Consider the following 23,820-nt stretch of genomic DNA (forward strand, 5'->3'; position numbering starts at 1 on the left):
TTTCAGGGACACAATACCTTTATTTTTTCCAACCAAGCTCCAAAATATTTAGTTCTAGTATATCTATATATAGAAAATTTCATCTGGGGAGATTTAAGGAAGACTTAACAGTCATCAAAATTAGCTCTTTGTCTACAAAGTTTCAATTCCGAAAGCCTAATAAATTCAAGCAAAAATGATATCAGGAGCTAGTAATCTTTCTGCAGTTCCATAATCTTACTTCAATATTAGGAATGCAATAAATTGTCTATTATAAAATTATGAGCAAACAGATGACATAAAACATAACATGAGGCATTTTTAACAAATTCCAAAATCCAGAGTTGAAAGAAGCTAAAATCTTCATTCAGTTGTAATAAAAAAAACACCTTCCAGTATAGATTGAACATAAGAAAATATTAATTTTCAATTATATGCAACCTAAGAGTATGCATGTTTACTCAGAGGTAACTCCTACTTTGTTCAATGGAATTTACTTTCAAGCAAATGTGCATAGAATTGCAGACTTAATTTCTCTTGCCTTTTAAATGCAAAGTGATGCATCTTTTCCCTTTGATATGTAACTATTTGGTGCTAGTTTTCAAGGATTTATTTTTTACATTAACAAAATTTGTTTCTTCTCAACAGTCATAAGAAAGATACAATGTTTTAGACAAGACGTTTTCACGTAGTTCATATATTTCTCTTATATTTTGTGCCAGAAGTCCTTGCTTGATCCAGATGTCTTCTGTAAATATCTATCTAGATATTCAAAGATCACTGAATTTTAAAATGATCTCAAAACAATCCTCAGCTTCATTTAAACTTTGCCTAAACAGCTGTGTGTGTTGCCATGCAATATCACCATCCCCTCCACTTAGTTCAGCTTCCAAGATAACATCTGTTACATTGGAAATACCAGGATAAGAATGAAGACTTTTATCTACAAAGAAGGGAAAGACAATTTTTTTTTTGTTAAAAAAGCAGTATGTATTAAATACCAATATAAAACAATAATTTTAGAAGGATAGTGTTAAAGAAACACTGCAAATTAATTTTTGTTTAATGACAATTGTATGGACCATTGTCAAAATTAATTTATTATTCATAGTTTTTTATGCTTTATCTGCTTCAGGAAAAATCCTAGATATACTAAAATCAAGTAGGGATTTGTGATGCCTGTTCCAATGTATAGCCCAAGACACAGGCTTATTGAATGTTAGTATTTAAACTGACTTAGGACTTCTCTTCTTTGGACCCCCCCCCCAAGGTCACGGTCATACGTAATGTACATCTGATCTGCATTGTAAACATCTGGAAATTGGTGTCTGTGTTGTTGTTTTAATCATGCCAAAAATTATTCCAGATTGGTGGAGATGGGTTAGATGGGCCTACACTGTCTCCAGGACAGAAAGCAATTTATAAAATGCAAAACAAGCACATTTAAAGGAATACGGTCATGCTGCTTTAATGTGCAATCATGCAAAGAATTTAAGGGGGGATGAAGAGAATTATGAATTATGAAACCAAACAATGCCCATATACCCTTGGAGGGTAAGCAGAGAGCAGAAGAGGGTCAAAAAGGGTTCTGAAGGGGAAATCTCATTTGTTCATTCAGTTGCTGCAGTTCCAACTAGGGCTGTTTTAACATTGTGATTAATCAGCAGCTACATATTGTGATGTACTGATACATCATGATACCTGAAATTGCCCAGTCCCACTCATGCCCACTCCTCCCTCTACAAGGCCCAGCCACTGCGAGGGGCGATCGATGGGAAGGCGGTGCTTTAAAATCGCTGGGAAGGATCTGCCTGCCTAGCTTCCAGGGGCGATAATACTAGGTGAAAAATACCCACCAGCCACAAATTCAAAGCAATCGGTGCCTGTCTTTTGGTCTTCACCCAGCCACATCATCATCCCTGCCACTTCCACCACCACCAGGCCCCTTCCTGCTTCTATCTCATTGAATACCGCACACAAACCTCAATAACACCCCCATGCCCCTGCAAGGACCCAGAGAAATTTCCAGGCGAGAAGAAAAATATTTCCCCCCAACAAATGCTGAAGGATGCTTCAGGAGCAAGTCAGGAATCTGAGCCTATGGGACTCCACCAGGTTTCACAGACATGCTTCTTTGGAGAGTGACGAGGCGAAAGAGTGTTGGGTGTGGTGTTTGTGTCGTGCAGGCAGCTGCTAGAAGGACTGATTGCCTCTGCTATTATTATTTCATTGTTATTTTGCAATATGCCCTTCTCTCCCCCCCCCCCCGAAAGGAAGGAGTTTTGGGAAGCAGCAGACCTAGCGATCTGAGCTGGGCAAGATAAGAGGAGCTGTTGCCAGACTATTGCTTAAGTCAGCTGGTCATAACACAAAAAAGTGTATTTCTAAGTGGCCTGGGAACTTTGCCCCCCCCCCCCATTCTCCCTCTCGCTCCTTCCCTCCCTCGGTTGCTATCGTATCTCTTCCTGGGTTCCTCCTTCAGCCTCCTTTGTAGTTTTCACTTGCAAAGAAAACAAACCCTGAACAGATGTTTCTCTGAGTGTGGGTTCCTGGCATTGCATGCTCCTTCCCAGTTGTCGCCCCTTGCAGTGGCTGGGCTGTGGAGGATGGGGATGGGCAGGAGTAGTGACTAGGAGGAAGAAGGAAGGATGCAGCCCGTTTGCGAAGGAAGCAAGGCACAAGCAGGCAGGCTCCCCTGGCTATACATTGCACGCTCAAAAATGTTATCACAATGTGCTCTTCACACCGGTTTCAAACGATTTATTGATATATCGCACAGCACTGGTTCCAACCACAGCTTTCAATGATGCTTTGCCAATGGCAGGAGACCAAAAGTTCTCCTGCCTCAGAATAATCCAATGTTTGCAGCCAGATGCCAGATTCATGTCTAATAAAGACCCAAAACAAGCAACCCTATGGGCCAAAACCACAGGAGAGATGAACAAGACAGTCTATAACGGGTGCCTTATCTAAGTCCCGTTTGCAGATACAGTGGTGCCCCGCAAGACGAATGCCTCGCAAGACGGAAAACTCGCTAGACGAAAGAGTTTTCTGTTTTGGAGGTGCTTCGCAAAACGAATCTCCTATGGGCTTGCTTCGCAAGACGAAAATGTATTGCGAGTTCCTGCAGTCCCCCCTTCCCCCCCTTTTTCTAAGCCGCTAAGCCGCTTATCAGCTGATCCGATAAGCCGCTAATAGCGCTAATCCGTCAATGGGCTTGCTTCGCAAGACGAAAAAACCGCTAGACGAAGAGAATCACAGAACAGATTCTTTTCGTCTTGCGAGGCACCACTGTAACGAAATGAAATCAGCGTAATAGCTTCTATGGAACGGGTAGCAAATTATATTGTTTGTCAGGTCTGTCATCTATGTAAGCAAGGAAGGGGAACCTTTGGCCAGCGGATGTGGATCTAAGGTTTTCCGTTTGGCCCATGAGGCCTTTTTCTTGGCTTCCGAGCTAGCTGCGACAAGAGGGTTGTCTCTTCTTCACAACCAGAACAGAAGTACAGCAAATTGGCTGGCAGGGACCCAGTCTAGATTGGGAACCCAGGAGATGGAAAAGGGGCTTTAAATGGTTTGGCCCTTGCTGTGGGGTCCAGGTCCCGATTGTGCTCCTGCACCTGTAACTTGCATTGAGGGGGAAACTAAAGCAAATACTATGCAAACGACAGAAGTGTGTGTGGGGAGATGGATCTGAGGCGATATGGCCATGAGCACATTGAAGGAATGCAGCCCTTGATGGGTGGGTGGAGGAAGAGAGGCTCACCGCTCCAATATGCAACAAAGAGCAGCTCAGAATTGTATATGTTCCTTTTTTCAATCCACAAAATCTAGAAAAAAACAGTAGCATCCTATAGATGCTTGATCAAACTTAGCTCCCACTGCATCCAATGGTGCTCACTCCCAAATAAGTGGGTTTAGGATTACAGTGGTACCTCGGGTTAGATACACTTCAGGTTACAGACTCCGCTAACCCAGAAATAGTACCTCGGGTTAAGAACTTTGCTTCAGGATGAGAACAGAAATCGTGCTCCAGCAGCACAGCAGCAGTGGGAGGCCCCATTAGCTAAAGTGGTGCTTCAGGTTAAGAACAGTTTCAGGTTAAGAACGGACTTCTGGAACAAATTAAGTACTTAACCCGAGGTACCACTGTACTACTTTGAGATGCAATATTACCCACACTTGCCTAAGAGTAAGCCCCACTGAAAACAGTAGGGTTTACTTCTGAGGGAAGATGGGCAGGATTGTACTGTAAGAAAGAAACACCCGAAGTTCAATTTCAGCCACTGACTTTTCTAGTGACCTTGGGCCAGCTATTATCACTCAGTCTCACGTCTGTAAAATGGAACTGATGGCTTACTTTGCATGGCTGTTGTGATGATGAATAAGCATTATTAACAGTATAAGATAATGCATAGTTAAAAGAATAGACATAAATTAATCGTAATTGCTCTTGCTTTGCTTGCAAGTGCACTTTCAAAAAATGAGGAATTTCACACTTGCCTCCGTTTACATCAACTACAGTGTTGCCAGATCGCAGCATCCACCTTATCTGTCCACTCTGAAATGTCTGGCTGCTCGTTTTGACTGAAATGCTGTCAATTTTTAGCCCAACTGAGCCACACTCAAACTTCCAGCAGATGTAACCAGATAATGATCCTTCTTTTCGAGCTAAATAAACCTATTTAGAAACAAAATGCATACATGACTAAAAAAACTTATATTTGTTAAAGCTACAATCTTGTAAAGCAAAACCTAAGGAGTCTATGTATGCACCTGATGACAATTATATGTCTGTTAATTCAACGAACATCCCGCTGAACTCAATGAGAGTTACTCCATAGCTAGCAAGTGTGTTTAGGCAAAATGGGACTTATTCTGGAGCAAACATACATTATTGGAAATTTGTAACAGCAATTATGAATAGCTCAATTCATTACTGAAACATACATAATAATACTTTGCAGAATTCTCATACATTATTTTGATTTTATTGTGGAATTGATTTGCTGTTTATGCCCAATGCTAAAAATGTTTTCATCTTCATATTGTAATCTGCCAGTCTCCTTTCCTTGGGTTTGTGAGCTTATGTTCCAATTGTTATTTAGATTCTTTAGAAATGAAAATGAGTTTGGCAGGACCTTCATTAATGCACGGTGACTGACATACTTTGGTGCTTTGCAGATGGGAAAGTAACTCTTTGGATTAGGAAATTCTACCTACTCGTGTGCAATGAAGAAAAAAGATATAATGTAAAGACCCTTTTGTGAAGCTGAAAAATTAATTTTCTGGAAAGGCAGGATTTCTTTTTTTACAGGCAGCTCTTGTATCAGTCCACTTTTGAATGGGAAATGTCAGACTTAAGGTTTAATATCTGAACAGATATTTGTTATCTTCAGCCAATTCTACCATCCTGCTTTGAAAGACACACTGCTTTTTATTCCCAGCTACTCTGGTCATCCGGCAATCTTAACTGAAGCTGGACATTAATATTTACCAACTCAAGCTGAACACACAAAAATCCACAGAAGCAAAAAAACAAAACAAAAAAACCTTGCAGCTTCAAGATGATTACACTTAGAACGAGTAAATTTTATAAAATAACTTTCCTTGGTACAATACTCACCATTTTCCAGTCTGATTCAACCTTTCTCCACATAGAGTCCATCCTCCATACTCCTTTTTCCCATCCACTAATCTTTTCATTATTATTGGATATCCGTGTGTAACAATCTTCTACTATATTGTACCTAAGGTGGAGAAGCTTAGAGGCCTTCTCTTTTCCAGTTGGAATAAAAATTCTTTCTTTGCTCTATTATGACCAAAGGTACAAATTAGGTTTTCATTAGATATTTATTAGCCCCCTAATTACTTATAACAAATATCTGCCACAGACACATGCACACATATATATGCAAGTATATTCTAGGGGTGACTTCAGAGATACAGTGGTACCTCGTGTTACGGACGGGATCCTTTCCAGAGGCCCGTCCATAACCCGTCCATAACGTGAAAAGCCCACAACTCGAAGTGCCATGTTTGTGCAGGTGTGCAGCGTGATTTGGTGTTTCTGCACATGTGTGAGTGACAAAACCCGAAAGTAACCCATTCCGGTACTTCCAGGTTGCCGTGGGACACAAGATGAAAACACACAACTTGAAGTGGACGTAACATAAGGTATGACTGTATCTCTGAAAACTGATCACCCGAGTTGACCCATTATATTTCCTGTTATTCAGTGTACTTTCCCCTTAACCTCATCCTGATCAATCTAACGGCGAGGGCCAAAATAACCAGCAAAATGATGCCAGGGTCAAAGAAACAATCACATGAGAAATGACTTGTTGCCAGGCGAATTCCTGACACAATTTGAGTTCTTGCCCGGAGAAGAATAAGAAGATTGTGAAAGCAATCTTCTTGCCTGATTTACCATCTTCAGAAACCAACAAGGCGGTTTGGCTTAATAATGGAGCAAACCTAGTTTATCTTCTCCCAGAACTGTCACATGTTAGCAGCTGTTCACGTGGGCCACCTCAGTGAGGGAGAAGAGGAAGCAATGACTTCTTCATTGCTTCAGTTGGGCATTGGGCTCCTTTCCAGAACTGCCCCCTCTGTACATGAGATCATTATGTAACAACATGACAAAATTGATACCACCATTTTCCATTATACCCCTCTTTCCTCCCCATTCCTTTCTTTCGCTTGAATCGTATACCTTAGATGGTACACCACCGTTTTAAACTGCAAGAGGGTTCGGTCAGTAAAAATGTATACAAAGTGTATGTAGTGAAAATAAATTAACAGACCCAAAACCCTCTGAGTAATACAGTGGAACCTTGGCTCTAGAACTTAATCCATTCCGGGAGTCCGTTCGACTCCTGAAATGGTTCGAAAACAAAGCTGCGGCTTCTGATTGGTTGCAGGAGCTTCCTGCACTCAAGTGGAAGCCGCATCAGACGTTCGGCTTCCAAAAAACGTTTGAAAACCGGAACATTTCCTTCCGGGTTTTTGGTGTTCGGGAGCCAAAACGTTCGAATACCAAGGCGTTCAAGAACCAAAGTATGACTGTAACTGTATCACTTCTATATCCTATGCAGCAGTCAACACTAGATGTTAAATAGGAGGAGGGAGAACGCAACATTTGCAGAGTAAATTGTCTTGTCTAGGATAGTTTTGCTATGCCTGAAATGTGAAAGGGGAGCTCTGGAGATACCAGGGGGCATACGAAGGAATCAGAGACATACATATACCTTGGTATCTAATCTTCATAAAGTCAATGAGATTAAGGTGGAAGAAAAACATGCCAAGGGCCATTGGGAGGCTGCGCCTCTGCCTCTCAGAAATGGCATGATGGCAAGGAGGAGATGGATCTGCCCCCATCCATCAGCCAGGATGGACAAGTTGTCCTAGGACTGCAGAGTTGAAGGGCAGATTGCTCAGGCCCCATCCCTCAAGCAAGTGACTAACAGCTGTGGGCTCTAGGCGTTTGGGCTCTATGAGTGCAATTATTATCTCTTGTAAGTTGCCTTGGGGACAATTAAAAAAGCGGGATAGAGCTCTTGTAGAAGGTCCAGCTCAGAGGGCCTTCTGGCGGTTCTCTCACTGCGAGAAGTGAGGTTACAGGGAACCAGGCAGAGGGCCTTCTTGGTAGTGGCGCCCGCCCTGTGGAACACCCTCCCACCAGGTGTCAAGGAAATAAACAACTATCTGACTTTTAGAAGACATGTGAACGCAGCCCTGTTTAGGGAAGTTTTTGATGTTTGATGCTTTATTGTGTTTTTAATATTCTGTTGGGAGCCACCCAGAGTGGCTGGGAAACCCAGCCAGATGGATGGGGTAAAAATAATAAATTATTATTATTATTATTATTATTATTATTAGTAGTAGTAGTAGTAGTAGTAGTAGTAGTAGGGCAATACCCTGCTATACAAGGATAAAATGCCACCATTAATCCTTCAGTCAAAGGATAAAACCAAAAACCTAGCACTTTTGCTTTGATATCCACAAAACAAATCTATTTTGATTGCCCGGAGCAGATGTAATTGGGACAGCTGACAACAAATTTTGGAGTGAATTATTACTTTTATCCTAACAAGTTACCTGCTTTACTTTTGATTGCTTCCATCTATATATAGATCAGTGGGCGTTCGGGTTCTTCTTGTTCTCAATAATGGCTAAAACAAATATTACTATCACTACGTTGAAATCAATAGGACAAGTAACTCATGACTAATTATAGCATGATTAAATTTCTCTGGACTGGGGCCCTAAAGTCAATAAGCTGCAACTGGACCATAAACTAAGAATTCTAAAATGATCACCAATCGATGCATTAAATACCTCCAAAGCAATTTCACCTCTGGCGACTCTCCAAGCCACTGATCCTGATACCCTTCCGCCAAGTTCTCCCGGCTTAGGGGTTTTAGGAGAAATGAACTCAACAAGCTCCACAATTATTCTTTCTAAGAGCTCCCTTCTCCTTCCTTCCGTCAAAGACTGCTGTCTCTGTGATTTCAGAAAGCAATAATAAAAAAATAAAATTAATTTCAACTGTATTACCACTCTCCCTGGAGTAACAATTTTTTAAAAAATGCAAATCATTTGTGTCAATACAATCTCTTTGAATGTCAGAAACCACTGCAGATGGGCCAGATAACCATGGTACACATAAAATTGTATTATTGCATTGTTTGAACATAAAAGCAACAGGAAAGTAGGTTGAAACCTTTTTCACACTGCTTTGGACCAGTATCAAATCTTTATAATTTACTTGGAAATTAACTTTTGGATTTACAGGGTTTGTATATCTTATTCCAACTCACTGCGTTCTGCTGAGCTCTAACATTTTATTACATAAGAGAGAAAATTCGAGGAAGGATAATGCCTGGATCAATTATTTTGTTCCGCATAATTTACTGTCCTGATAGCATTGGTCTTGATACGGTGATTAACCTAATGCGTAAGTGGAAAGGTGATAGATTCCCAAATGAAGGACACTTTTCCCCTGCAGAGCCTCACACGTTAAAATGAAAGGCCTAATTCAAGCCACAGTACACCAGTCACAATTCATGTAAGCCTCAAACAATTCTATTTATATATGGCAAAGATGGTCCCTTCAATGTACAATTCAGAAAGAGTTGAAAGCAATAGTATAAAAACAACAAAATATTTGGAAGGTGTGTTCGCTTTTGCTGTTGTTGCTGATAATCCTACAAAACAAAACATCCATTTCTTTTATGGCAGAGTCAGGACCTGCAACCTCCCTGTGGAACGCCCTCCCATCAGATGTCAAGGAGATAAAGAACTAGACAACTTTTAGAAGACATCTGAAAGCAGCCCATTCACCTCTGCCCCTCGGAAGGTTTCCTGAGCAGTGTCAGGAAGTTTGGAAATGCCGTTCTCAAATTGTTGCAATTTCCCAGTGACACGACATTGTGGGGCACTGTGAGAATGTTAAAATACCAAGTGGTTCATAGGCACCTGCCACAGGTTGCAGTGGTGAGTGAGGCACACCTAGTAAGGTAAGGTAAAGGAGCCCTGGACAGTTAAGTCCAGTCAAAGGCGACTATGGGGTTGCAGTGCTCATCTTGCTTTCAGGCCAAAGGAGCTAGCGTTTGTCCACAGACAGCTTTCCAGGTCATGTGGCCAGCAGGACTAAACCACTTCTGGTGCAACGGAACACTGTGACGGAAACCAGAGCGCACGGAAACGCCATTTACCTTCCCGCCACAGCAGTACCTATTTATCTACTTGCACTGGAGTGCTTTTGAACTGCTAGGTTGGCAGGAGCTGGGACAGAGCAACAGGAGTTCACCCCGTCACGGGGATTCAAACTGTCATTCCAACCACATAAAAAGTCATCCCCCCCCAATTGATAATAAAAAAAGCAGGAACAAAATTTCACAACACGTTGCTCTATTAACAACTTTGAACTGCAACACGGGAGACACTGTAGATTTGTCTTGGTCTGGTGCATGTAACATCTTTCGTTCTGTAGTCGTGAGATTTGTGCTTATATTGTATTGTGATGGCCATTGGCTATAAACAACAAAAATTTACTGATTGACTGAGTCCCCAATTCAAGGGCAGCTTACGTTGCAATACTTGTGCAATTTTAACCAGCCTGCTAAAATAAAGCGACCCACCACTTTATTAAGGTTATTGATGGTTTCTCGTAGCACTGCTTCTTTGACCTGGGTCCTCCGTGGGAGCAGGTCTTCATGTTTACAAGAGTAGCGCCAGGTGACATCAACAACCTGAAAAACATGAGTTGAAAAAGAAGGGGGGGGGGAATTACGCAGTATTACATACAGGATTTGATTTTTTTATTATATACATATCTCATATCCCCGCTCCCTGCTCCAAGGAAGTCAAGATGGAGGCATACAGGGGTCTCTGCATCTGCATATTATAAAAAAAAAACTGCGAAGTAGGTTCCTGAGTGCTGGTGAGGGCCGCAAGCGAGCTTCATGGCTGAACAGGGATTTCAACCTGTCTTCCAGGGCCTAGTCTGACCTTCCTCTGATTTGAGGGGAGAATATAGCCCCTGATAGTAGGGACGCGGGTGGCGCTGTGATCTAAACTACTGAGCCTCTTGGGCTTGCTGATTGGAAGGTTGGCAGTTTGAATCCCCATGATGGGGTGAGCTGCTGTTGCTCTGTCCCAGTTCCTGCCAACCTAGCAGTTCGAAAGCATGCCAGTGCAAGTAGATAAACAGGTACCGCTGTGGCGGGAAGGTAAACAGAGTTTCCATGTGCCCTGGTTTCTGTCACGGTGTCCCATTGCAGCAGAAGCGGTCTAGTCATGCTGGCCACATGACCCGGAATGCTGTCTTCGGACAAACACCGGCTCCCTCGGCCTGAAAGCGAGATGAGCGCCGCAACCCCATAGTCGCCTTTCACTGGACTGAACCGTCCAGAGGTCCCTTTACCTTTTAGTCTGACCTTCCAACCAGCCCACCACACTGGCTATGAAGTAGCTCAAAGTTTCACGCGCTGCAATATCAGAACTACTCCAGGAAAAAGCTCCTTTTTCCTTTGTCAAGAAATGATTGAACTGCTTTAAACATGCCTAAAGGGAAAACTTTCCCTTGCGAGCATTGCCTTTATTTCAAACCCACACCGCCTCCCCTACCTCGTCTTTAGAGAATGCAATAATGTAGGAGAGCTTTTTCCCCCAGCCCATCTCATAGAGGAGGGGTTTGTCACAGACGTTTTCACAAGGGTCACAGTGAAGCCATCTCTGCTGGGATGAGGAATAAACTTCGGTCCACACATGATCTGCAGGAGATAAAAGCCAGAGGAAAGTAACCAACATTGTAAAGGCACCTCCTCCATCTCAGGAAACTGTAAGAAGAGTTTGGATTTGATATCCCGCTTTATCACTACCCGAAGGAGTCTCAAAGCGGCTAACAATCTCCTTTCCCTTCCTCCCCCACAACAAACACTCTGTGAGGTGAGTGGGGCTGAGAGACTTCAGAGAAGTGTGACTAGCCCAAGGTCACCCAGCAGCTGCATGTGGAGGAGCGGGGAAGCGAACCCGGTTCACCAGATTACGAGTCCACCGCTCTTAACCACTCCACCACACTGGCTCACTACACAGAGAGAAAGAGTTGTAACGATACCTGTTGCATCCCAAATATATCTTGCTTCAAAGCCCACAGCTCTGCAGAAGAGGGTGAAGCAGTTGGACCATTCTCCGCAACGGCCACGCCTAGTTTCCAGAAGTTTCTCGGGATTGTTGTACCTGTGCACATTTTTTATTTTAAAAAAGGGGGGGGGGGTTTGCTGTCATTGCCACGAATACCTAAAACCATTATCATAAGCTGCCAACATTTTGAAATGCTACATTATTAAAATACACTAGTTAGAACTCCTTCACAGTGGTCATGGGTCTTGAATTTGTCCCATTCCCCCCCACTTCCCTCCCTATCGTTTTTGCATCAAAAATGTAAACCATCATTTTAATTTGTGGAACTACCTAGAGTGCAGTGACGTTGAAGCAATATACAAATGTAATAAATAAAGAGGTAATATATAGGCTTCTTCCATGATCTAGCCCCTGCTTTAAATCCCCCAATCCCTACCTGCTATCAAACTGAGTACTGTATTTTTCCGTGTATGACACGCCCCCCGTGTATAAGACACCTCCTATTTTGGGGGACTCAAAATTAAGAAAATGGGGGGGGGGGAGAATGTCCCCATGTATAAGACTACCCCCCTTTTAAACATTTTTTTTTAGTAAAAAAACCCTAGTCTTATACCCGGAAAAATACGGTAACTGCTGAACAAGGACATCCCATCTTACAATCTCTGCTGAAAGCACAGCCGACAGAACTAACTTTGGTATACTGATATTTTGCATTTATTCAGACTACAGGGGGTTTAATCTCAACTGCCGCCCGCAAATTTCTGAAACATGGGATATCTGAATGACGACAGTGCTTCTGAACCTATCTTATAATGGGTGGTTGAAGCTCTGGTCAGCCCTCTGTTTCTGATCTACAGCTCCCATCATTCCTGGACATTAGCCAGGCTTGCTGGGGATCATGGGAGTTGTAGTACAGCAACACCTAGAAGGGCCAAAGGTTCTACAACTACCATCACTCATGATCATTGTTTAAGCTGGCTGGGCTTGAAGGGAGTTGAGTGACAAATCCATTCTTCTATGCTACCTGTCAGCAAAACAGAAAGCAGGACTACGAGTATCTTCATGGTACTGCTTCAAAGGGCACTATCGTTCTCACCTGCTATATAAGGGATTTGTAAATAAATAAGTGAAAAAGTGGCTTCCAAAAACATACAGTGGAAACTTGGTTCTCGAACTTAATCCATTCTGGGAGGCCGTTCAACTCCTGAAACCATTTGAAAAACCAAGGCACGGCTTCCGATTGGCTGCAGGAGCTTTCTACACTCAATCAGAAGCTGCGTGGGACGTTTGGCTTCTGAAAAGCATTCGAAAACTGGAACACTAACTTCCGGGTTTTCGGCGTTCGGGAGTCAAAGCGTCCCGAGTACCAAGGCGTTCGGGAATCAAGATACGACTGTACTGAGCGTACAGTTTCAAACACAGATTGAATTGTTAAGCCACCTACGTCCTATACAAACCTTGGAAACCGGTTACTGAATTGGCAATGGTTACAGAAGTGATTTTCAACCCTACTCGCATCCCATCTCAGATCGTCTTCGCTAGGCGACAAATTTTCTTTAGATTCTGTCTGGCCCCCACACTTGCTGCACGGAAGGTTATTTACCCACTGGAAAAAATCACATTTAAACCAGTTCAGGAGTTCCAGCAACAGTATGTCCTGTTCGTTCAATGCATGCCCTGTAAAAATTAAAATAAAAGCAATTACAATGGAGCATGTGAATATCTAATTCACAGAATCACAGAACTGTACAGTTGGGAGGGACCCTGTGGATCATCTAGTCCAACCCCCTGCAATGCTGAAACATGTTGTTGTCCTATACGGGGATCAAACCTGCAACTGTGGCATTATCAGCACCACGCTCCAACCAACTGAGCTATCCAGGCTTGCTATAATAGTGCAATCCCAGGAATGTTCACTAAGAAGAAAGTTACTGGTGTTTACTCCCAGGCAAGCATGCACAGGACTGCAGCCTAAGCAGACCAGAAATCGGGAGCAATTTCCCAGTGAGGACAGGGAAATAATCGTGGCAAATCATTTGACAACAAACCTGGTATAGAACTTGAAAGTACAGGTGAAACTCGAAAAATTAGAATATCGTGGAAAAGTTCACTTATTTCAGTAATTCAACTTAAAAGGTGAAACTACCGTATTTTTCGCTCTATAACACGCACCAGACCATAACACGCACATAGTTTTTAGAGGAGGAAAACAAGAAAAAAAAAATATTCTAAACGAAATAGTGGATATATGATTTTTGTGGTTCATGCTGTGGCCACAGACATGTGATCTGACAGTAAGTTTGGAGTAGCCCAGTGCAAAAATCCTGAGGATCCATGTGGATCCATGCTTTGTAACCACGGAGGAGGGAAGGAAGGGGAACCACGGATCCTCTGCTCACGACTGCAGCAGATCCCCCCCCCCCCCGCCACCCGCAGGCATTCGCTCCATAACACGCACAGACATTTCCCCTTACTTCCTAGGAGGAAAAAAGTGAGTGTTATGGTGCAAAAAATACGGTAATATATGAGATAGACTCATGACATGCAAAGCGAGATATGTCAAGCCTTTATTTGTTGTAATTGTGATGACCATGATATTCTAATTTTTCATGTTTCACCTGTATTACTGGTTTTCTAAAGACACAAATTAGGTACCTGAAGTGGGAGATGCACCTGGGGAGAGAAAGGGCTGTAGCTCAATAGCAGAGCCCATGTTTTGACAAGCTAAGACAAACCTGACCTAGCACAGCAGCAAAAAGAACCGGGGAAGAACGAAGGGTTTATTTAGAAGCTCTATGGGAGCCCACACTGTTTGTGCTAAGCCAACATTTGGCTAGGCATAACATGTGAACCAGGCCAATGACAAAAAGGGAGCTGCTTAAAGAGGATCAAGTCAACGGTGATGGAATCAACATCAAATCAATTCTTTGTTTTCGGTCTACACAGATGCTAAACATTAATTCTTAACAGCATATGAATTTGAGGAATTGGGGCAGTATTTATTTTAGATGTAAAATACAGTGGTACCTCGGGTTACAAACACTTCGGGTTACAGACTCCGCTAACCCGGAAGTAGTACCTCGGGTTACGAACTTTACCTCAGGATGAGAACAGAAATCGTGCGGCGGCAACAGGAGGCCCCATTAGCTAAAGTGGTACCTCAGGTTAAGTACGGTTTCAGGTTAAGAACGGACCTCTACAACGAATTACGTACGTAACCAGAGGTACCACTGTAATATTCTTAAAGAAAAACCTCATCAATGCCCCATACTTGGCAGCTGCTAATTCTGAAATGCTTCCCCTTCTGTCTAATTTTGTACATTGATAGAAATACGCCTACTTGTACACAAATGCTCTAGTTAATATCGTCATGTTTCCAAATCATATCTAACTTATTACCTCTGTCCATTTTCCTTGCTTGGATCAGCTTTTCATGAGCATTCCTGCTCAGTTCTTGGATTGGGATGCAAGCCAAGGCTTTCTTTTGTAAACTAGGGTTCTCATATACCATTACATGCAGAAAGTTTGATTGAAGTGTCTTCAAGAAGATTGATTCAAATGTCTGAAATGGGGGGTGGAAATGTCTCGTTTCAGTTGCCTCAAACAGATTTTTTAACAAGTTCTGGTCATTTGTTCTTCTAAATGGTATAAAGAAGTATATTCACATGGGAATGAGGAGCACAATCTACTGAGAACTGGAATCTAGAGAAGCACCAAAAGGAGGTAAGTAGAACATGACTTTCCTAACCTCTCCTCTGCTGGCAGCACCCCCAAACACCATTCTTGACATACAGGGGGTCCCCTGAATAGGATGTGCTGTGTTTTTTTGGGGGGGGGGATCTGAGGGAGAGAGCTGATAGCCAAAAGCAGTAAAGCAGTTTTTGCCCATTTTTTCGCAATCCACATTCCTACTACCCCACATCCCATTCCATTCAGAAGCCCATCCCATTCAGAAGTTCCAACACTTGGGAGAGGCTTATTGAGCACTCCGGGAAGCAGGGTGGGGGCAGGAAAGACCTGCCACCCCTTTCCTCTGGCTTCTGCAAAAGCATAACTTTTTTTTAAAAATGGAGACAAACCAGGTAATTGCTTCCTTTAGTCCTGAAATGGGCCTTCTGTTAAGGCAGGAGAAATGCCAAGTGGTTCTGCTGGGTCTCCTTGATCATGGTCCATATGTGTATGAAGAAGACTGGTGTGGAGAATGAGAGGTTAAAAACAGGAATGGGGAAAGCTTCCACCTGCTGTTGGACTCCCAACTCTCACCAGTCCCAGTCAGGATGGCCCATGGTCATGGCAGAGAGGAACTGCAGACCAACATTGAGTGGGCCTCATGTTCCCCATCCCTGGATTAAAGGTTGAATGCGCACAAAAGCCGACCCACGTACAGGCAGTGACAAATATTACTGCTCAAAGTGTGGTTCTAATATAGTCCAAGCAGCAGGCCCAGATCTGAGCCAAGTGAAACGCAGGGACATTTACTGGATTACTGGAACCGTCAATCATGGTCAAATACAAGGCAAACAAGACACAGCCTTCTTGATGTCTGTCCCTTTGGGAAGCACAACTTGATGCCAGTCAGGGCTCTCATTAAGAGTACTCAAGAGTGGGGAATCATCAGAGACCGTGCCTGGCCCCTCAAGATCTGGAAGTGACTCACCCCATGGTATGAGTTGGGGCCTCTTTCAGTTGGAAGAGAAAGCAAAACAAAGCATTTGTAACTCCAAACCAGGTATGCTTTGGTTTCAGCGACAGACTTTCTGAATCTGGACTTTACAACACATGGGAAGAATCACAAAATGCCCCATGTTCTCCAGCCTGAGTGTGACTTTATTTCGTTACATATTAAATAAAAACTTGTTGTATTTCTCTCTCTTTTCCCTCCTGGTGAAACCTAATAAAACTCAGCGACCCTTGTCTTAAGTTTCCTTCTATGTGAGGTCAGAAAGCTGGAGACTCCCCATTTATCTAGAGTAGATATGGGTAACCTTTGGCCCACCAGATGCTGCTGAACGACAGTTCTCGTGAGCCCCAGTGAGAATGGCCAGGAATGATGGGAATTGTAGTTGTGTGACATCCAGAGTGCCAAAGGTTCCTCACACCTGATCGAGAGGTAAGTAGCATCTGCATATGTACACTCAGCAACACGCACCAAGGTACAATCATGCAACAAAATGAGTGATTTCAGTGTGTGTCTACATCAGGAATGAAGAACCTCTGGGCTACAGGCCAAATTAAGGGGTCACAATTTGGCTCACAAGGTGGTTTCCCCCCAATCTCAATGTCTGACGCAATATATAACTATTGGCATTTCACAGACGGAGAGGCGAAAACTGTTCCCAAGAAGAAGAAGAGGAGTTTGGATTTGATATCCTGCTTTATCACTACCTGAAGGAGTCTCAAAGTGGCTAACAATCTCCTTTCCCTTCCTCCCCCACAACAAGCACTCTGTGAGGTGAGTGGGGCTGAGAGACTTCAGAGAAGTGTGACTAGCCCAAGGTCACCCAGCAGCTGCATGTGGAGGAGCGGGGACGCGAACCCGGCTCCCCAGATTACGAGTCTATCGCTCCTAACCACTACACCACACTGGTTCCCAAGAGTTGCTACATGAATTAAAGAACTCAGCTCGAGGGTGAAACTTAAATTTACACATACTATTTCCTTGTTCAACATAACAGAGTTCGGAAGTGGTTACCATGACAGCAGGCTGAGCTGTTGGGTCCTGACTGGAATCAAGAGTTCTCGATGGCCGGTGTGCAACAGGCTGCATGTCTGTTACTCTTCTAGAGGATCTTGACATTTCGGTTGTATGCGATCCATTCAATCAAATATTTCTCTCCCCAGTAATTAGGTCTCGGATTTTGTGCAGCTGCTTAATCGATGTGTCGTCCTTAGGAAAAACGAGACAGGTTTCCCCCCTGAAATGGTAGTTACAAAAGTCAAGTCTTCTGTATTGAGATGCAAAAAAACAAACAAAACAAAACAAAAACCAGCACTAGCACCTCCACTTGGCTTTGCACCTGGACTGAATTATTTACAGCACAATCCTAGGCATATCTACTCATACAAGTTCCACGGACTTTAGTGGGGATTACTCCTATGGCGAAGGATATGGGATTGCAGTCCTTAGTGCTTTCTCATCCCTGAAGAAACAACCCACGGCCCTGTTTGAGTTAGTGACCATATGATTCAGATACACAGTGGACCCTCTGGTTACGTACTGCTCTGGATACGTAACTTTCAAGTTACGAACGTGGCAAACCCAGAAGTGTATTCTTCTGGGTTTCGCCGTGCGCACATGCACAGAAGCACTCTATTGTGCCGTGTGCGCGCACAGAAGCGGCGCCTCTGGTTACGGATTTTTAGGGGTGCGCACGGACCCCTGGAATGAATTAAATCCGTAACCAGAGGGTACACTGTAATATCCTGCTCTGGCCCTGCTCACACACTGTTCATACATCAGGGTAAAGTCTGAAGGGGGAAAGAGTGCCAAATGTGTAATGATCATGATAATATTAATAATAATACCACCTCACCCATCTGGCTGGGTTGCAGCCACTCAGGGCAGCTTCCAACACATACAAAAACATAACAAAACATCAAATGTCTTCTAAAAGTTGCTAACAGTAGTTCTTTGTTTCCTTGACATCTGATGGGAGGGCATTCCACAGGGCCGGCGCCGCTGTTGAAAAGGCCCTCTGCCTGGTTCCCTGTAATTGCATTTCTCACAGTAAGGGACCCACCAGAAGGATTCAAAACATCTGGAGGGCACGAGGTTGGGAAAGGTGGTTTTACATGAAAATGTCCCATCTGAAGGTACCGTATTTTTCGCCCCATAAGACACACTTTTTCCCCTCCAAAAATGAAGGGGAAATCGGGGTGCGTCTTATGGGGCGAATGCCTGCAAGCCTCGCGCTCCCGGCAGGAGGTCCCACCGGGTGCGCGAGGCTTGGGGCGGCAGCCTGTGCTTCGGGCTCCCCGTGCTTCGGGCTCCCCGTGCTTCGGACTGCTTGCGCGCACCTAGAAGCTTGGGGCGCGCTGAGCTCAGCACGCCCCAAGCTCCTGGTGTAGCGCAGCGATCCGCTAGCCCTGGGAGAGCCCCGCGGCTCTCCCAAGGCTAGCGGACTGCTTGCACGCACGCAGAGGCTTGGGGCGCGCTGAGCTCAGCTCGCCCCAAGCTTCTGGATTAGTGCAGGGGTCCGCTAGCCCTGGGAGAGGCGCCCGGCTCTCCCACGCTAGCGGAGACCTTGCCGGCACGCAGAAGCTTGGGGCGCGCTGAGCTCCGCACGCCCCAAGCTCCTGGTGTAGCGCAGCGCACCTGGGGGGGAAATAAATTTTTTTTCCTTTATTTCCCCCCCAAAAAACTAGGTGCGTCTTATGGGTCGGTGCGTCTTATGGGGCAAAAAATACGGTACTCACCTCTTCAAACCCCATTTCAAAAGGACATTCAACAGCTCCTCTGACAGGCAACAATCTAGTGAAAAAGGCTTGGTTTTCAATCCGAATAGACTGATATTTTTCCTCATTTGGGTGTCTGATAGATTTAAAACAAAAATGTAAGGATTGCTTTCAAGTTACTTACAAAACAGTGTTTTAATCCGATTAAGCAACCTGGAACACTGCTCTCGCATTTCAGCTACGGCTTCCTGCAGCACACTGGTCTTATCCCAAAAGGACTTTTTGGTGTCTACAGTGGTGTTGGGCAGATTCACAATTCACATGTGCTACCCTCAATTGTTTATGTAGCAAATTAAGTTTCAAAAGAATGGTTATGTAAGCTTTCGGAATATTTAGAATTAGCCAAATTGACAGATATAATAAGATAAAAACCAAAAAGTGAAAAAGGAATGGGAGTGCCTAAATGAATTCCTTAAAAGCCAAGGTTCGAGGACAGAAATCTGGCTGAGTCTGGAATAACCTTGTGAAGTGAAAGGATAAGAAACAGGGATTTATATCTAGATGCTAGGAATGAGATGATAAGGAAAACAGAAAGATACAATGAGAGGTAAAGGAGGTGCTGTGGGATTGGTGGAAGTCAATGTTTTCCTTTTGAGTGTTTATATTATTAATTTGTAAGATTTGGATTTGTTTTTCATATGCTCGTTTTTGTGTTTTGTGTATTGTTATTTTTCGTTTTGTTGTTGTGTGGAAAATACTAATAAAATTTACTATTTAAAAATAAAAATAAAAAAGTTTCAAAAGATCTTTTCAGGTCTTTTATTGCTTATGCTCTCAGTAACTCTGTACAGCAAGCCACTGTTACGATTTTGCACAATGGAAACGGAGGGTCAAAGCCTGAAAACCTGAGGTCCTGCTGACAATCAATGTAGGCCATACCAAGCTAGAGGAACCAATGGTCTGACTTAGAATCATAGAATTGTAGAGTTGGAAGGGATCCTGGTGATCTAGTCCAGGCATAGGCAAACTCAGCCCTCCAGATGTTTTGGGACTACAACTCCCATCATCCCTAGCTAACAGAACCAGTGGTCAGGGGTGATGGGAGTTATAGTCCCAAAACAACTGGAGGGCCGAGTTTGCCTATGCCTGATCTAGTCCAACCCCCTGCAATGCAGCTATCCCATATGGGGATCAAACCTGCAACCTTGGCATTATCAGCACCATGCTCTAACCAACTGAGCTGTCCTAGGGGTGTCATCTACAGTGGTACCTCGGTTTAAGAACAGTCCGGTTTAAGAACGATTTGGTTTACAAACTCCACACAAATGGAAATAGTTTCTTGGTTTGAGAACTTTACCTCAGTCTAAGAATGGAAGCCGAACAGTGGAAGGGCACCGACGGCGGGAGGCCTCATTAGGGAAAGTGCGCCTCAGTTTAAGAACGGTTTCGCTTTAAGAACGGACTTCCGGAATGGCTTAAGTTCATAAACCGAGATACCACTGTACCCGGAATTTCCTGAACATACCCGGAATACAGCAGCCGGGAGCAATGTCCAGGCAGAAATTGTCAAAATGTCTGAGAAAATCTAGACGTATGGCAACCCATGTCGGCAGTGTCGCTTTTGCCGATTTCCCTCAAAAGCAGCTCAACAACTTTGGCAAAAAAGAGAGAGCAGCTCAACAACCTTTGTGTCCAGGCTGGTACAAGGTTTCTATGTTCCTATGGTTAGAACATGAACCAATGTCACTTCGAGTCTCAGGCTGAAACTCAGGTGTGACACACACCTGTGTGTATTCATGCTATCACTATCATAATCACCACAATTATTATCATCACTGCTACCACCACTGTTTTTAAATCAGCTTCAGGAAGCTGCAATCTTGAGTGGAGGACTAGTACTGCTGCTAAAACTCTCTTCTCTGGCTGTTGCACCACTCAAAATTCTCTCTTCCCCCAGCTGCTCCCCCCCCCCCCCCCAGCACAAGAAAAGACCGAAAAAGACTTTGGTTGGGATAGAAAAGACCGAGAAAGACCTTCTTGGGATAGAAATTCAAGAAACAAATAATAAATATATATTTTCTCCAGGGGAGGAAGTAGATAAAGAAAGAGATCTTAAACAACTGGAGGAAAAAACAACTGAGTAACACACCTCAGTTCCCCGTTATACTTTCCAGTTTTTCATTCAACATTGCAACCTTGCAAAGACTGCTGTTAGAAAAGAATCAGAGAGAGATGCCTGGGACCTAGTGCCATGAAGCTGAGAGAAGCCATGAAGCCATGTCGTGGACTCAACTACGTGGCCTTAAAATCCCTTCCAGTCTCTATTTTCCACCGGCAAAAGATGAATAATGGGGGCGGGCGGTTCTATGTGATGCTGATGGTCACCAACTTTAACAGCTGTAAAAGAGGATTAGACTAATTCAGGGAAGAGGCTACCAATGGCTAAAAGCATGATAGCTCTATACTACTTGCAGGATCAGAGGTTATTAGGTTAAACCACAGAGCCTAGGACTTGCCGATCAGAAGGTCGGCTGTTCGAATCCCCACACTGGGGTGAGCTCTCGTTGCTCGGTCCCTGCTCCTGCCAACCTAGCAGTTCAAAAGCACATCAAAGTGCAAGTAGATAAATAGGTACCGCTCCTGCAGGAAGGTAAACGGCGTTTCCGTGCGCTGCTCTGGTTCGCCAGAAGCGGCTTAGTCAGGCTGGCCACATGACCCGGAAGCTGTACGCCGGCTCCCTCGGCCAATAAAGCGAGATGAGCGCCGCAACCCCAGAGTCGGCCACAACTGGACCTAATGGTCAGGGGTCCCTTTACCTTTAAACCAGTTACTGTGGAGCAACAGGAGAGGGCAATTTGGTGGCTGCTGTCCTGCTTGCAGGCATCCCATAGGCATTGGAATGGCCACTATGGGAAAAACAGGAGTTGGAACTAAGCAGACCTTTGTTCTTGCCTCATGTTCTTAATACAAGATTCTTCCTCATCTGTGTACAGCTGGAAGTCGGTATTATCATCACAGATGTCGATTCTATCAGTCACACCCCAATTCTAAGTATACTTATAATGATCTCAGTGGAACTTATTTCCAAGTAAAAGCATACTCGGAGTTGAATGTTTTCAGCTTACGAAGCTGCAGTTGCTCTCTTAAATGCACATTAAACATTGAAGCCTTAACAACATTTTCTCAGATGTTCCATAACCATGCTTAAGATTTCATCCATGGAGTCCAATCTTATATATATAGAAAAGCAAGCAGAGATAAAACCTGGCTGTTCTCCACACCATGGTAACTCACCCCGCCCCCCTTAGATTACCACAACACAGTGTTCTGGGTTTGTCTCTCGGAAACTTCAGTCTGTTCAAAATACAGCTGCCAAGATGCTAACTAGGACCAGCTGTAGGGTATATAGCTAGTCACTATACTGGCTTTTGAATTATGGTGCTGGAGGAGACTCTTGAGAGTCCCATGGACTGTAAGAAGATCAAACCTATCCATTCTGAAGGAAATCAGCCCTGAGTGCTCACTGGAAGGACAGATCGTGAAGCTGAGGCTCCAATACGTTGGCCACCTCATGAGAAGAGAAGACTCCCTGGAAAAGACCCTGATGTTGGGAAAGATGGAGGGCACAAGGAGAAGGGGACGACAGAGGACAAGATGGTTGGACAGTGTTCTCGAAGCTATCAGCATGAGTTTGACCAAACTGCGAGAGGCAGTGGAAGACAGGAGTGCCTGGCGTGCTCTGGTCCATGGGGACACAAAGAGTCGGACACGACTAAATGACTAAACAACAACAACATACTGGCTGGTGAACCATTTCTGGATGTGATTCAAAGTTCTTGAATTTAGTTAAAAGTAAACAATGGCTTGGGACTGATTTCTCCCAGATGCTCTTGCCCAGAGGATGCTGTCATCCTTAGAGACCTTCTTCTGCATCCCTAAACTTCCTATATTAAGAAAATGCTCTCAGTTAGATATATGTGAAATGCCCGCTCTAGGGATGCATCCCTAGTGTGCCAGGGTTTGAAATTAGCAGGGCGCCAGGCGCATTTTGCACCTAAAGATTCTTCATCTGCGAGCACCTCAAAAAATATGGGCGCCATTTTTTGCACCTGGCTGATGCTCAAGGATTACTGAAATGCATGGCTTTGGAGCGTCGAAGTATATGTTAAGGATAGACAATATGTTAAGGAGTTTAACAATAAAGAGTAGAGTGTTTTGAAAACTGGAGTGTGGCACTAATATTTTTTATTGTAAACACCAAATTAAATATGTATTAACCATTTCTGCTAAAAATATGATATTAACAATGTGTCAGTTATGTGAATTGAATATTAATTCATGCTTATCAAAATAATAAATAAAAAGTGTTGCTGACACACCCATACTCCGTGGCAACTAGACATTCTGTTTTGGCACCCACTACCCAAGTCCCATGGGACGTGGGTGGCACTGTGGGTTTACCCACAGAGCCTAGGGCTTGCCGATCAGGTTGGCGGTTCGAATCCCCGCGACGGGGTGAGCTCCCGTTGTTCAGTCCCAGCTCCTGCCCACCTAGCAGTTCGAAAGCACGTCAAAGTGCAAGTAGATAAATAGGTACCGCTCCGGCGGGAAGGTAAACGGCGTTTCTGTGCGCTGCTCTGGTTCACCAGAAGCGGCTTAGTCATGCTGGCCACATGACCCGGAAGCTGTACACTGGCTCCCTCGGCCAATAAAGCGAGATGAGCGCTGCAACCCGAGTCGGCCACGACTGGACCTAATGGTCACGGGTCCCTTTACCTTTACCTTACCCAAGTCCCA

The 23,820-nt window shown here is 44.0% G+C and overlaps 2 protein-coding genes across 6 annotated transcripts in view; one reads left to right on the forward strand and one right to left on the reverse strand.

Annotated features, from left to right (window-relative positions):
* LOC310689957 (uncharacterized protein) overlaps nt 1–23,820 on the forward strand; it is a 621,685-nt gene that overhangs the window by 398,647 nt on the left and 199,218 nt on the right. The window lies entirely within an intron of this gene.
* The window catches only part of NGLY1 (N-glycanase 1), a 26,819-nt gene continuing 2,999 nt past the window's right edge, over nt 1–23,820 (reverse strand). Inside the window, exons 1-11 of one of the 2 annotated variants that reach the window (XM_083468311.1) lie at nt 19,045–19,159; nt 17,321–17,543; nt 15,028–15,190; nt 13,086–13,305; nt 11,603–11,724; nt 11,113–11,258; nt 10,125–10,235; nt 8,320–8,484; nt 5,606–5,791; nt 4,483–4,660; nt 1–922 (exon numbers count right to left, since the gene is read on the reverse strand). In XM_083468311.1, the coding sequence (XP_083324437.1) occupies nt 750–922; nt 4,483–4,660; nt 5,606–5,791; nt 8,320–8,484; nt 10,125–10,235; nt 11,113–11,258; nt 11,603–11,724; nt 13,086–13,305; nt 15,028–15,190; nt 17,321–17,425 (1,569 nt within the window). In that variant the 5' untranslated portion in view covers nt 17,426–17,543; nt 19,045–19,159 and the 3' untranslated portion in view covers nt 1–749. Of the gene's footprint in view, nt 923–4,482; nt 4,661–5,605; nt 5,792–8,319; nt 8,485–10,124; nt 10,236–11,112; nt 11,259–11,602; nt 11,725–13,085; nt 13,306–15,027; nt 15,191–17,320; nt 17,544–19,044; nt 19,160–23,820 lie in introns of those variants that run through there. The other variant, XM_083468312.1, reaches the window with a different exon arrangement.

The sequence above is a fragment of the Podarcis liolepis genome (genome assembly GCF_965112155.1).
Source record: "Podarcis liolepis genome assembly, chromosome: 12".
Taxonomy (NCBI): domain Eukaryota; kingdom Metazoa; phylum Chordata; class Lepidosauria; order Squamata; family Lacertidae; genus Podarcis; species Podarcis liolepis.